This window comes from Cucurbita pepo, chromosome 9, assembly GCF_057944985.1.
Source record: "Cucurbita pepo subsp. pepo isolate OVF chromosome 9, ASM5794498v1, whole genome shotgun sequence".
NCBI lineage: Eukaryota > Viridiplantae > Streptophyta > Magnoliopsida > Cucurbitales > Cucurbitaceae > Cucurbita > Cucurbita pepo.
The window spans coordinates 13652609-13667593 of NC_141806.1; the positions used below are offsets into that span (position 1 = coordinate 13652609).

The 14985-nt window shown below is 35.9% G+C and overlaps 2 protein-coding genes across 7 annotated transcripts; one reads left to right on the forward strand and one right to left on the reverse strand.

The window, feature by feature from the left end:
* Nucleotides 1–103: 103 nt before the first annotated feature.
* On the reverse strand, nucleotides 104–11127 carry LOC111802190 (tryptophan aminotransferase-related protein 2). Of its 6 annotated transcripts, none has more exons than XM_023686461.2 (10): nucleotides 10462–11127; nucleotides 10280–10374; nucleotides 10040–10157; nucleotides 8371–8428; nucleotides 2880–2947; nucleotides 2657–2800; nucleotides 2083–2386; nucleotides 1689–1969; nucleotides 778–1082; nucleotides 104–565 (listed from the first exon to the last, which is right to left on the reverse strand). In XM_023686461.2, the coding sequence occupies exons 5-10, from the start codon at nucleotides 2921–2923 to the stop codon at nucleotides 369–371; spliced, it is 1275 nt and encodes a 424-aa protein (XP_023542229.2). In that variant the 5' UTR covers nucleotides 2924–2947; nucleotides 8371–8428; nucleotides 10040–10157; nucleotides 10280–10374; nucleotides 10462–11127; the 3' UTR covers nucleotides 104–368. The 6 variants fall into 6 exon arrangements, with proteins under 6 accessions (XP_023542229.2, XP_023542228.2, XP_086983042.1 ...); XM_023686460.2 differs by having other exon boundaries at nucleotides 2880–2950; XM_087126916.1 differs by lacking the exons at nucleotides 8371–8428; nucleotides 10040–10157; nucleotides 10280–10374; nucleotides 10462–11127 and adding an exon at nucleotides 7231–7299 and having other exon boundaries at nucleotides 2880–2950.
* A 39-nt stretch (nucleotides 11128–11166) lies between these two features.
* LOC111802189 (uncharacterized) lies at nucleotides 11167–14487 on the forward strand. Its single transcript, XM_023686458.2, has 2 exons — nucleotides 11167–14014; nucleotides 14093–14487. Exons 1-2 carry the CDS (start codon nucleotides 11167–11169, stop codon nucleotides 14485–14487), a joined length of 3243 nt encoding a protein of 1080 aa, XP_023542226.2.
* The last annotated feature ends 498 nt before the right edge of the window (nucleotides 14488–14985 follow it).

Consider the following 14985-nt stretch of genomic DNA (forward strand, 5'->3'; position numbering starts at 1 on the left):
ACCAACGTGGAATCTCATAATCAATTCGTCTATGGTAAGCATCCATTGACTCGTCTCTTTTAGATCGTGTCCTTAATTTTATTGCTTTGAAGAAATTAGAGTGTTTAAAGTCAGTGTATATATTAATTGAATTTGAATGGTATGAATGAGTAACAATATGTTAGATATTCTTTTAACCTAGTTAACCAAATACAAATATAAATCTAAATGAATACATATATTAATATCAAAATTAAATTGAAAGAATGAAATTATAATATCTATAGGGCCTTCGACTCCTATGTAATATTTGGTTTGCTCACTGCAGCTGCGACTGGTGGTTGGATTATTGTCACATTGGTATGAAGCTGGATCGACGTGTAGTTTCTTCAGTCTTCAGAAAGCCTTGTAATTTTCGATATTCGTTGGACGAAGGAGTCGAAGTTGTCGTCTCGATCCATCATGCTGACACGTACGAAGTTCGCCTCGCTACCGAAACTTACTCCACTTCGACCGATTATTCTATGGCGTTGGAGTAAAGCTGCGGAGTCTTCTTCGTCGTCTTCACATTTTAGCCATGCAAAAGCTAAAAACCAAACCAACAAAAAGAGATCTAAATCAGATTTTTATGAACTGAGGTCATGGTCGAGAAAACTAAATTCAATATACAATCAAAGTTATCTGATGAACCGAAACAACTATATAAATAGCTTTACAAACTAACTAATCAAATCACAACTGCCTAAATAATAGGATTACAAACTAAATCTTTGGACAGTGTAATGGTAATGGGATTACCTGGTCGGGGTTGAGTTTGTTGGCCGTGGAAGGTGCAGTGAGCGGTGGGGAAGTCTGGGAGAGTGAACATTCCGCTGTGTTTAACGGCCTGTTTGAGACGGCTCCACCTCTCTATCATGAGGCGATGGCCGAATCCATAAAAGGATTCAGGATATTCTGAACTCCCAGCTTGTTCACAACTAGATGATACTACGCTCAATATCCTTGCCGTGCGAAGTTGAGAATCTTTAGACACTCCGATCGTGTTCATCTCGATGAACTTCACCATTTTCATCGCTACTTCTGGATCTTTTACAAGAGCCCACCTAAGCACAACAAACATTAACGTTAATTAAGAGGAAAATCATGAGTTTATAAGTAAGAAATACTATCTCTATTGGTATGAAGTCCTTTGAGGAAACTAAAAACAAAACTAGGAGAGTTTATGCTCAAAATGGACAATACCATACCATTACGGAGGGTCGTGATTCTTAACATGGTATCAGAGTCATGCCCTTAACTTAGCTATATCAATAGAATTCTCAAATGTTGAACAAAGAAGTTGTGATCCTCGAAGGCGTATTCAAAAAGTGACTCAAGTGTCAGAACAAAAGGTGTGCTTTGTTCGAGGGCTCTAGAGAAAGGAGTCAAGTCTCAATTAAGACGAGGCTGTATGAGGGCTCGATAGGCCTTATGGGAGGATCTATAGTGTACTTTGTTCGAGGGGAGCATTGTTGAGGATTGTTGGGAGAGAGTCCCACATCGACTAATTAAGGGAATGATCATATGAGTTTATAAGCAAGGAATACGTCTCTAAAGTAAAGCCCTGAGAATTTATGCTTAAAGTGGACAATAAAGTGGACAATATCATACTATTAGGGAAGTCCGTGATTTCTAACATTTAATTCATACTTTTGACTATAAGAACTAACCCGATTCGAGAGCCGGCATGGCCAGTGCACTTAGAGGAAGTAAACAGAGAGAGATCATGGTCAGCTGGAGCAGTGATTGGAGTATAATGAGGCCAATAGTAAGCAAGGTCATGCAACACTTTGCCTCCTTTCCGGTTCACCACTGGTTCACGTAGGGAACCATCAGGGTTGTTGGGAGAAGTGACGATTTCTATATAAGGTTCATCTTTCTCATATGTAGTGGCATCTCCACCCCATTTGAAAACACTTGTTTTTAAGTCGTCACTCATGGATGGATATGACTGTATTCAAACCATAATGAAATAAGTTTATAACATTCAAATAATGTGAAAAAATTTCCCATTTGAAATACATTCATTCCAAACACGTTGGTTAAGTTGTTAAAAGAACTCACAGAATAGTATGGGATGGCGGAGACGACGTTGGTGGGTTGAGAAGAATTGGGCGAAGAGAGGGCATAAAGTGCAGCCAGTATAAGCTGGGAGGAGCCGGTCCCGACGACGATGTAACGGCCTTCGGTTATGGCATTGCCGACGACACGATGTAATCGGAGAATTTGCTGGCATAAATCAGGCTCAAGAAACCAGCAAAGACTCTGGCCGCCGGAGAGGTAACTCATGTATCGCCACCCTGGTATCACTATCGTCGCTTTCTTCCCCATTTTCTTCCAAAACTTTTCGTACATTATTGGGTCTCCTCTGCAATTTTTGTTTTAAACTTAATCATCAATAATCTTAACAAATTCTAATATAAACTATATAATTACCTATTCATTAGAAGTTAAAAAGACAGACAAACAAAAAAAAAAAAAAACAATTATTTTCAAGTCTTGAGGCCAAAAAACGAACCAAACAGAGTCACATATTTTTAAATTTTTTAAATTTAGACACCAATTATCATTCCAAATATCGATATGATTCTCATTTTAGTTTTAAACTCAAATGAAGAAATGAACATTAGAGACTTACACATCTAGATTGATAATTCGATCCTCTCTGTAATTTAGAGATTCACGTGGAGAAACCAAAGTCAAAGGAACATTATATGCCTCCTTTAAACTCTTCTTGAATTTTTTTTTCCTGATCGACGCATCCCTCTGCCGTTCCTCGTCGCTGAAATCAATCCAAACGAACCCATAAACTTCTTTTCTTTTCAACACACAATGTTAAAGAAAAAAAGAAGCAAAGTTACCTGGTTTCTTGCTTGAAATTCACACAAGCACAAAAATTGAACATTGTATTGACAATTCAGCAACTTTTCTACTATATTCAAACGGTAATGAAGAACATAAGTATACAAATATTTGTGAGCGGTTAAAAGAAGAGAAAGAATGGGTGGAAGGATCCGCCCAATGGCCTGACCGAGGATGATTATGAACTGATTAAGCACACAAAAATCCCACAAATCATGTTCCGGCAAAGGATTGCAAATTTGGGAAGCTGAATAAATAGAGACAAACCCTACATGTTGAATTTTTACCTGAGTCCATGAGAAATGCAGCAGGTTGTCAAATTAACGGACTAATTCTATTCTTGGGTTTCTCCTCTATCAGTTTGTTATGAGACAATGAAGGATATTAGTTTCAGATGCTCACCACTCTATGAAATAGTAAATTTTTTTCTTAAAATGAGTTAGTTATCACAATCTAATTTTTTAATTTATTTTAATTTAACAACATATGCCACAAAAAATTTAAATTTCTAATATTTAAATCAAAGATATATGTCTTAATCATTGGCTGGTTTAAATTTTTTCTAATTCTACAAACATAACTATTGTCAATAATTAATATTACATGATCAACATTCAATAATTATACTTAGGGATATCAAAATGGTTAATAATATTGAAACACCCAATGATTGAGAGAATTAAGTAACAATAAACAAAAATTAGGAGGACGTGGATAATCATAATGATTACTAGGGAAACATCTCATGTTCTAAATGATAAATAAATAAATAGACAGAAAAGCACAGCCATTTTTTAATTTGGATTTATATATAAATATATGGTGGACTAGATTTATATTCCCAATAATCGCATTGCAGACTGTTAAAAATGAGATAGAAAATATAATTGGGAAGGTGTATATTATCATTGATATTGATATCCTTTAAATAGGATACGAAAAGTACAAATGAGGAAAATATAAAATAATTAAATACTGAGAATAAAATAAAATATACTCTAAATCTAACCATAAATGGAAGAATATTAAGATATAATATCTAGGATATATTCCATAAATAATATATCTCAACACTCCCCCTCAAGTTGGAGAGTGTATGTTAATCACGTCCAACTTGTCTTTAACTTGTCTTTACGGTAGGTCATGTCTTTACGGTAGGTCAGTAACACCCAAGTTGTCTTTCACTCTTGTCTTCTCAGTAATGAAAATATCTGTCAAAAAATAGACCGCCTTTGATTGGTTTGCATTTTTAGACTTTCAAGAAATTATTGAATTTTCAAGAAAGATGCAAGACTCAGAAATAGGCCGCAATGATTGACTCGAGGATTGGTAACTTGTCCCATTTAATTTGATTTGGAACAAGTGAATATCCTCCCTGATCACTTCTTTGTCCATGCATAAATGCTTTAGTGGATAATAACACCAAGATCGGTGCTTTGGATCACTTGAGAGGCTGTGAAAGAAAATACGAACATCTTGAATATGTCACCTTTGAGCTTGGTGAGAAATTTGAAGATGCTTATAACGTATTCTTGATATTGGATGATTGACGACGGTAAAGGCTTCACTGATTGGTTAGGGTTTGGCTTTAGGTTTAATACTCCCCTTGGACTCAGAGTCCAAGGGGGTATTAGGAATACCACGATCGGAGCTTTGATATTAGGAATATCAAGATCGGTGCTCTGATACCATGTTAAGAATGAGATAGAAAATATAATTAGGAAGGTGTATATTATCATTGATATTGATATCCTTTAAATAGGATACAAAAAGTACAAATGAGGAAAATATAAAATAATTAAATACTGAGAATAAAATAAAATATACTCTAAATCTAACCATAAATGGAAGAATATTAAGATATAATATCTAGGATATATTCCATATATCTCAACACTCCCCCTCAAGTTGGAGAGTGTATGTTAATCACGTCCAACTTGTCTTTAACTTGTCTTTACGGTAGGTCAGTAACACCCAAGTTGTCTTTCACTCTTGTCTTCTCAGTAATGAAAATATCTATCAAAAAATAGACCGCCTTTGATTGGTTTGCATTTTTAGACTTTCAAGAAATTATTGAATTTTCAAGAAAGATGCAAGACTCAGAAATAGGCCGCAATGATTGACTCGAGGATTGGTAACTTGTCCCATTTAATTTGATTTGGAACAAGTGAATATCCTCCCTGATCACTTCTTTGTCCATGCATAAATGCTTTAGTGGATAATAACACCAAGATCGGTGCTTTGGATCACTTGAGAGGCTGTGAAAGAAAATACGAACATCTTGAATATGTCACCTTTGAGCTTGGTGAGAAATTTGAAGATGCTTATAACGTATTCTTGATATTGGATGATTGACGACGGTAAAGGCTTCACTGATTGGTTAGGGTTTGGCTTTAGGTTTAATACTCCCCTTGGACTCAGAGTCCAAGGGGGTATTAGGAATACCATGATCGGAGCTTTGATATTAGGAATATCAAGATCGGTGCTCTGATACCATGTTAAGAATGAGATAGAAAATATAATTAGGAAGGTGTATATTATCATTGATATTGATATCCTTTAAATAGGATACAAAAAGTACAAATGAGGAAAATATAAAATAATTAAATACTGAGAATAAAATAAAATATACTCTAAATCTAACCATAAATGGAAGAATATTAAGATATAATATCTAGGATATATTCCATATATCTCAACACTCCCCCTCAAGTTGGAGAGTGTATGTTAATCACGTCCAACTTGTCTTTAACTTGTCTTTACGGTAGGTCAGTAACACCCAAGTTGTCTTTCACTCTTGTCTTCTCAGTAATGAAAATATCTATCAAAAAATAGACCGCCTTTGATTGGTTTGCATTTTTAGACTTTCAAGAAATTATTGAATTTTCAAGAAAGATGCAAGACTCAGAAATAGGCCGCAATGATTGACTCGAGGATTGGTAACTTGTCCCATTTAATTTGATTTGGAACAAGTGAATATCCTCCCTGATCACTTCTTTGTCCATGCATAAATGCTTTAGTGGATAATAACACCAAGATCGGTGCTTTGGATCACTTGAGAGGCTGTGAAAGAAAATACGAACATCTTGAATATGTCACCTTTGAGCTTGGTGAGAAATTTGAAGATGCTTATAACGTATTCTTGATATTGGATGATTGACGACGGTAAAGGCTTCACTGATTGGTTAGGGTTTGGCTTTAGGTTTAATACTCCCCTTGGACTCAGAGTCCAAGGGGGTATTAGGAATACCATGATCGGAGCTTTGATATTAGGAATATCAAGATCGGTGCTCTGATACCATGTTAAGAATGAGATAGAAAATATAATTGAGAAGGTGTATATTATCATTGATATTGATATCCTTTAAATAGGATACGAAAAGTACAAATGAGGAAAATATAAAATAATTAAATACTGAGAATAAAATAAAATATACTCTAAATCTAACCATAAATGGAAGAATATTAAGATATAATATCTAGGATATATTCCATAAATAATATATTTCAACACAGACAAAGAAAAGAAAGAATATTTGTTTACTAATTTTGTACCTTGGATTAGCAATTTTTTGGAGTTGAAATGATATATTATTTCCAAAAAAGAAAAAAAAAAACCCTTTAATGGTTCGTTATAAATAATAACTTAAGGGAAATCAATATAATATGCGAGAAAAAGCAGAAAAAAAAAAACATGGTTTGATGCCCAATAAAGATGTTTTCCCGTACATTTGTCATATTTGGTGGTTGGTTTTTTTTAGGGACGGATAATGGGGTGGAGCTTTCATTTTACATATTTGCCCTTGATTAGTTTTTTTTTTTTTAATACTTACAAATATATTTATTTATGAATTTATTTTTATTTTTATCTATTTTCTAAATATTTTTTAAAAATCTAATTCAACTAAACTAAACTAAAAATATATATATATTTAATTTAATTTAATTAAGAATTCAAACAATAAAATAAAAACAAAAACCACAAATAGAAACCTTTAGAGGAAACATAAATCTAAAATAAAATATTAGTAAACCGAGCTTAAATTGATCTAATTTAAAAATTATCGTTGATAAGAGTAAAAACAAACTCATTAAAATGTTGGTATACTAAGGATTAACAAGGTCATAATAATTATTATTTTAAATTCATAATGATTGCAACAAAGAAAAATGAATGAACGGATGAAATTGTAACTTGTAAAAAAAAAAATTAGAAAAATTAAAAAAAAAAATCGAACTATATACTTAGCCTTAAATTTTAGTTAAGAATTATTTTAAAAAGTAACAAGTAAAAGAATAACCACACAAAACATCAATTTATGCATATAATTCAACTGGGTTAAGATGTACCTTCGATCTAGAGGTCAGAAATTTGAATCTTCATTTTATATTTCATTGAACTACCAAACGAGTATAGAAACATTTAATTTAATAATTTAGAAAATAAAAAGGTAAAATTGAATAATAATGAGGAGAAAGATTAATGTGATAATAGGATATAGATTATGATGACCAGAAGAGAATAGCTGAGAGATAAAGAATATATAATGGACAATAGTGGGAGATGAATAAGATGGTGCATGAAAATTGAAAATGGTTCAAGGTGAAAATGATCTAGAAAATTGACCAAAATAATGGTGATATTTATTTATAGTATAAAGTATAGGTATATTTACATTGCATATTTCTTTTTTGCCCTTAATTTAAGCTCTGCCCTTCCTTCTTTTTCTTTTTTTTCTTCTATGCACAAATCCCAAGATCTGTCCCATCCGAATAATTGACTTTTAGCTTTTAATTTTATGCTTTTTTTTAGCTTTCACTGTCTCCTCCTTTCTCCCCCATTGTTTTAAGGGCTAAATGTCAGTTTGTCTTTTGACACTCGAGTGGCTCTTCAATCCTTCTTTAATAATTTTGGGGTTTACAAAGTTGTTTTGGAATTTTATTTTCTCCATTCCAAGTAGTAGTGGGTGGGGTGTTCATCCCCGAAAACCTAGCAAATATGACAACACCCATGAAGTTCTAGCGGAAAGTAAAGGCCTACCCAAGTGGTATATTTATGGGTGCTAGATTCTTCAAAAAGTTTGAGATGAAGATTATTGTTTGTTTTGTGTCTAATAGATTCATAAACTTTTTATACTATCTAACAATTCAATGATTTATTGAACATAAAAATGATGATAGAGTCTTCATGATATACTTTATAAGTTGGTAGAAAGTGAAACGATGAATTATGTCACCTAAGAGAGAAAAGTTTTCAATTTCTCCCAATTTTGAGATAATTAGATGAAATTTCAACTTTTCTCTTTTAGTAGTTTAACATCTCATCTAAATTTCTACCGATGGCTAAGTATCATGTTTTATCATAAGATAATTTCAACAATTCATCAACAAAAAAAAAAAAAAAATGACACAACTCAAAGTCGTTAAAATATATAATTGAAACTTTTTAAACAATATAACTAAATTGAAGAGATTAAGATAATATATTACCTTGTCTTGTAAGCATTTGCACCCACTTCGATTGATTCCATCAAATAATTGTTTGATCCTACAAATTTTGATTGTCATGAAATGAGTGAGATTAGGCATTGAACATATTCCTTTGAACTTTAAGAATCTATACTAAATGCCACAAAGATGAGCGTTAGATGAACCATAAATCCACAAAGATCAGAACAATTTTTGTAAAAAAAATTGAAAATATATAAATGAAGGGTAAGAGATTTCTTTCGAGGCATAGGCAACTTATTCTCATCTTTAGCACCAAACAGATTAGTGGCATTCTTTCAGCTACTTGGCTACCTAGTTTCAAACGCATGCGGATTCTCCCACTTGATTTAATCTTGTTGTAGAAACCTAATATTACACTGGCCTTTCATAACCTATTTATCTATCCATCCCAACTAATTTGAACGTTTTTTTTAAGTGTTTTTATATTTGTTTAGTGTATAGTTGATCTTCATATTCGATAGAAATCAAATGTTACACCTATCTTTTACAATTAATCTATCCCTTGCAACCTATTTAGACGCTTTTGGAGCCTTTTTATATTTGTCTACTGCATAGTTGATCTTGTCGTTTGGGAGAAACTAAACGTTATACCTATCTTTCACATTAAAATTATATATCCTTTTGGACATTTTTAGAGCATTTTTATATTTGTCTAGTGCAGGGTTGATCTTGTCGTCCAATAGATAACTAATATATACCTACAATTTGGACGTTTATGGAGCATTTTTATATTTGGCTAGTGCATAGCCAATCACGTCGTCCCATAGAAACCAAAGGTTATACATGTCTTTCATAATCAATTTATCTATCCCTTATAACCTAATCGGTCATTTTTAAAGTCTTTTAACATGTTTCTAGTGTATAAATGATGTCGTTGTTTTACCTGTCATTTCATGACGTAGGAGAATTTTTGAGTTTAGGATGCGCAACTTTGTAGAACACCTAGCTTGAGAGAATTAGGAGAACTTTTAGAGGTTATGAAAAGGGGATGTGGGCTAATGACTAGGTTTCACTTCTCTTTTTGGATGTCAACTTCTAAGGATTTTTGCAACTATTGTTTTATCTTTTGATCTCTACCATTCGCTCTTGCTTGCAACTTTTATAGGTTAATTTCGTCATGGAAGCACCTCATCTAGAAGGTTTTTCTTCTTTTTCTATAATTTTTGTTTGTTTTCTTTAATAAGTCTTGATGGAAGCTTAGTTTTTCATTTAAAGGGAAAAAAAAATATTATTCATGTGCAATTCAAATATACTAACTTCTTCCTAACATACATTCAAGTTTCTTGTTATAGAATGAAGCACTACATTTTTCATTCACAAACAATATTATCTTTCATGTAAAATGCGATTTGTAAACTAACTTTTAACAAATGTAAAACTTAAAACAATCCCCTTTATGTCAAAATTTGTAAACGAGAAGATTTTCTAAAATCAAGAGAGATCTGTAAAAACCACTATTACAAAAAAAAACTACAAAAGTAAACAGAGAACCAAACAAATGAAAGATATTAGAAAACAGAGTGGATTTAGAATGTCAAAACGTTACCCCATGGGCGCAGGCTTTCATGACACAACCACAGCCAGAAAAACAGAAAGCAAATATCATTATTATATGTACAATAGAAACAGAAATAGTATCAGCACCAACCTATTCATCCCTTAGTTGATGGCTTCGCACGATAAGGAGTCTGAACTGCATATTCCTTCCACATTTCATATTAGTTTATTTTTGCCTTGAAGCCTTTTGTTTCAATACTGTAATCTCTCTGAAAAATGCCAGATGTAACAATCCATATAATTGTTGAATGTGTATCACAATATTTGCTCATGTCAATCTACAACAACTATATATGACGTGACAGAAAGAATATTTTGAAGTTTGTATTACCTTCCTGGAAAATACTTTTCCGTAGTCCTCGGGTGCTTAGTTCTTTACTTTTCTGACTTGAATTCTTGTTTTACGCTTGCATTGGTTGTACTGTCCTGTATAATTTCAATGGCTTACAAAACTAAAGATTAAGTAAAGAAAGAATAATATCTAGTGAAAGGGTCTAAGTTTCAATGGCTTACCATTACCACTGGTTTTGTGACTGCTACAATTTCTTCAAAAACAGATCTCTCCAGAGATGTTGAGATGAAATACCTACATGTTTAAGGGTCTGCATAGAATATGATTACGCATCCAAATAATGAACAAGTGGACTTTCAAACAGATAATATACCTACCAATCCATCCTACTTCCACTAACATTCTTTTTATTATTTTGAAGTTTTGTCTGCAGTTTTCAGGTTTTCTTCTACATAATTCCTAAACAGAATGAATGCATGTAAGTTTATGTATGGACATCAATTTGTCCAGACTAAGACAGTTTTGTTTGTTTTCAAACAGCTCTACAGGATCGCCCAACTTATCTTTGAATAGGTTCTCTCTCAGTCTCTCTCTAGTCTCTCTCTAGTCTCTCCCTAGTCTCACCCTAGTCTCTCCCTAGGACCCTCCGGCTATCTCTCTCTCTCTCTCACTCTCCCTCTGATTTTTGAACTATAAGAACAGAACTCTCCTCGTTCATAAAAATGAACGGAAGCCAACTGTAATTTCATTGATTTGGCTTGACCAACAAAGACTGGAAGGTCTGTTGGAACCAGAGAACATGGTTATGTTCAGAGATATTCAGCAACAGATAAGCTAAAAGGACATGATTTGTCCTCGCCCGTTGCCTAGGGGGTTCAGACACACTTTTCTGCTTTTCCCATTTGAGTTCCTGCACAGCTGTAGAAATGCATGCAAAACAGTGGACCCTCTTCATCATATTATTCCTGCTTTTCTCCTTCTCTTTAATCGCCTCTGCCGTCAACCATCAAGGCCAAGCTCTCCTATCATGGAAACAATCTCTGAACTTATCGGCCCAAGAGATGAACAATTGGGATTCAAATGATGAAACTCCTTGTGGCTGGTTTGGAATCACCTGCAACTTCAAACGGGAAGTTGTGGAAATGGAATTCAGGTACGTGGAATTGGGGGGTAGAATTCCCACTAATTTTAGCTCATTGTTGACCCTAAACAAGCTCATCTTGGTGGGAACAAACCTCACTGGTTCAATTCCTAAAGAGATTGGCGATCTAAGAGAACTAAATACATTGGACCTGAGTGGCAATGGCTTGACAGGAAAAATCCAAATTGAGATATGTGGTTTGCTCAAGCTCGAAAATGTCGATCTCAGCTCAAATAGACTTGTGGGCTCGATCCCAGCTGAAATTGGGAATCTTACGATCCTTAAAGAGCTTGGTCTTCATGATAATCAACTTAGCGGTCAAATTCCCAGAAGCATAGGAAACTTGAAGCAGCTTAAGGTGATCAGAGCTGGTGGGAACAGAGACATGGAAGGCAATATACCTCCAGAAATTGGGAACTGCACCAATTTGGTTAATGTAGGCTTTGCAGAAACCAGAATTTCAGGCTCTCTGCCACCCAGTTTAGGCTTGCTCAAGAAGCTCAAAACACTCGCATTGTACACAACCTTTCTCTCTGGCCAAATTCCTCCTGAAATTGGAAACTGCAGTGAGCTCCAACACATGTTCATCTATGAGACATCGCTCGCAGGCTCGATTCCAACCAGTTTCGGGAATCTCCAGAACCTGCAAAATCTGTTTCTATATAGGAACAGATTGACGGGCACGTTGCCAAAGGAGCTTGGAAACTGTCATCAATTATTGAGTATTGACATTTCAATGAATTCTTTGACGGGAAGCATTCCAACCACATTTGGGAACTTGACTTCGCTACAAGAATTGAACTTGGGAATGAACAATATTTCAGGCGAGATCCCAACCGAGATTGAGAATTGGAGGGAACTTACTCACTTGATGCTTGACAACAACCAAATCATGGGTTTGATACCATCAGAACTAGGGAATTTAAAAAAATTGAGAACGTTATTCTTGTGGCATAACAAGCTCGAGGGAAGTATTCCGTCTTCAATTTCTAGCTGCCAGATGCTTGAAGAGATGGATTTATCAGTCAATGGCTTGACAGGTCACATTCCTGGAGAAATTTTCCAACTCAAGAAGCTTAACAGCCTCATGCTCCTCTCCAACAATCTTTCGGGCGTTATACCTCCAGAGATCGGAAATTGTTCATCGCTAAATCGTTTCAGAGTTAACAACAACATGCTTTTCGGCGCTCTCCCACCTCAGATTGGGCACTTGAAGAATCTGAGTTTCTTAGACCTTGGAGAGAATCGGTTCTCTGGAGTAATACCTGCTGAGATTTCTGGGTGCAAGAATCTAACATTCATCGATATACACTCCAATTATATTACTGGAGCTTTACCCTCAGGTCTCAGCCACCTTATTTCCCTTCAAATCATCGACTTCTCGAATAATTTAATTGAAGGGAATCTAAATCCTGGTCTCGGACTGTTGAGCTCACTCACAAAACTCATTCTGTACAACAATCGATTCTCCGGCCCAATCCCAAGTGAGCTCGGTTCCTGCTTGAAGTTACAATTATTGGACCTGAGTGTTAATCAACTTTCCGGTAATCTTCCGGGAAAGCTGGGAGAAATTCCGGCGCTGGAGATCGCTCTAAACCTAAGTTGGAACCAACTTGAAGGCGAGATACCGAAGGAGTTCGCTTATTTAGACAGACTCGGAATCTTGGATCTCTCACACAACCACCTCAGCGGCGACCTCCAAATCATCGCCGTAATGCAGAATCTTGTGGTACTCAACATCTCCGATAACAATTTCTCAGGCCGAGTACCGATGACTTCCTTCTTCCGAAAACTCCCTCCTAGCGTTCTCTCCGGTAATCCAGATCTCTGCTTTGGCAGCCAGTTCACCGACGAAAATGGAGACAAAACCTCAAGGCGTGAATCAGCGTCTCGCAAAGCAGTGGTGGTGCTACTGTGCATAGCTTGGACGCTTGTCATGGTGGCGTTTTACATGAGCTTCGGATTGAAAAAACGGGCCCAAAGACGCTTCTACGATGACCACGACGGCGACGGCGTCGATAGCGACTTGGAGATTGGCAATGAACTCGAATGGGAGATGACGTTCTATCAGAAGCTCGACCTATCAATATCTGATGTCGCAAAGAAACTGACAGCTGGCAACATCCTCGGCCGTGGCCGATCCGGCGTCGTTTACCAGGTAAACATCCAGCCCGGTTTAACAATTGCCGTCAAACGGTTCAAGACATCGGAGAAGTTCGTCGCCGCCGCATTCTCCTCCGAGATCTCAATTCTAGCCAGTATCCGACATAGGAATATCATCAGGTTGCTCGGTTGGGCAGCAAATCGGAAAACGAAATTGCTATTCTACGACTACTGGCCACACGGAAGCCTTGGCGATCTATTACACGAGCGGTGCTCTAGTGGCTATGTAATCAGCTGGAATGCTCGGTTAAAGATCGCGATCGGCGTGGCAGATGGATTGGCTTACTTGCATCACGACTGCGTTCCCGCGATTTCGCACCGTGACGTGAAGGTCCAAAATATACTGTTGAGTGATGAATACGACGCGTGCCTCACAGATTTTGGATTCGCTAGATTCATTGAGGACAATCCGAACAACTCCTCGTCAGCCAATCCACAATTCGTCGGATCTTATGGCTACATTGCACCAGGTGAGCACTAATTTCGGTTTGGTAAACCTAATTTTTCAATCAAATTCCACTTTCGACTAACAGTGATTTTATTGATAGAGTATGGTCGCATGCTAAAAGTAACAGAAAAAAGCGATGTGTATAGCTATGGAATCGTACTTTTAGAGATGATTACCGGAAAAAAGCCTGCCGATCCTTCATTTCCAGAAGGCCAACACATAATCCAATGGGTTCAGCATCATCTATACAGCCAGAAAGATCCAATCGAGCTTCTGGACCCAAAGCTTACGATCCATCTCGACGCGGAAGTTCAAGAAATGTATCAAGTCCTCGAAATCGCTCTTCTGTGCGCCTATAATCGCGCCGATGATCGCCCGACAATGAAGGACGTTGCTGCATTATTGAGAGGAATTCGAACCGATTCAACAATGATGACGATCAAGGGCAACAAACGTAGTAATAGGCTGAAGAGATTCGAAATTCAGTCGTATTAGTCCATCTTCAATGCAAGAACAGAGCCTTGTTCTATGGTTTAGCCGTCATTTTCCCGGTAATTCCCTGTTCTTCTGTGAGCCCTAGTACTTCCCGCCATAAAAATGCTTTCAATTTAAATGAACCGAAGATTTTCAAGGGCTCGAGGCAGAGAGTGAATAGAGCTAGCTAAAGCCCATTGTTGATGTTTGAGCCCAAAGTAAGCCCAACATGCTGAGAGCTTAAGAGAGATAAAATCATATTTTAAAATTTGCCCTCCATCCATAAATCTTTCGATGTGGGACTTATATATTTTGAATGAGGGAATTGTACGTCTCTTTTCATTCTCATCCCAAATCTTCCTATTACACAGATATCTATGTTATTATCGAGCTTCTGAATCGATGTCTCGTGTTCTTTTAAACGAGCACATCTTTTAAAAGAAGAAAACAAATCATCTATATCGTACTCATCAGGTAAGTAATGAAAATGTAAATTATTTTTACTTAATTTTAGTTCAT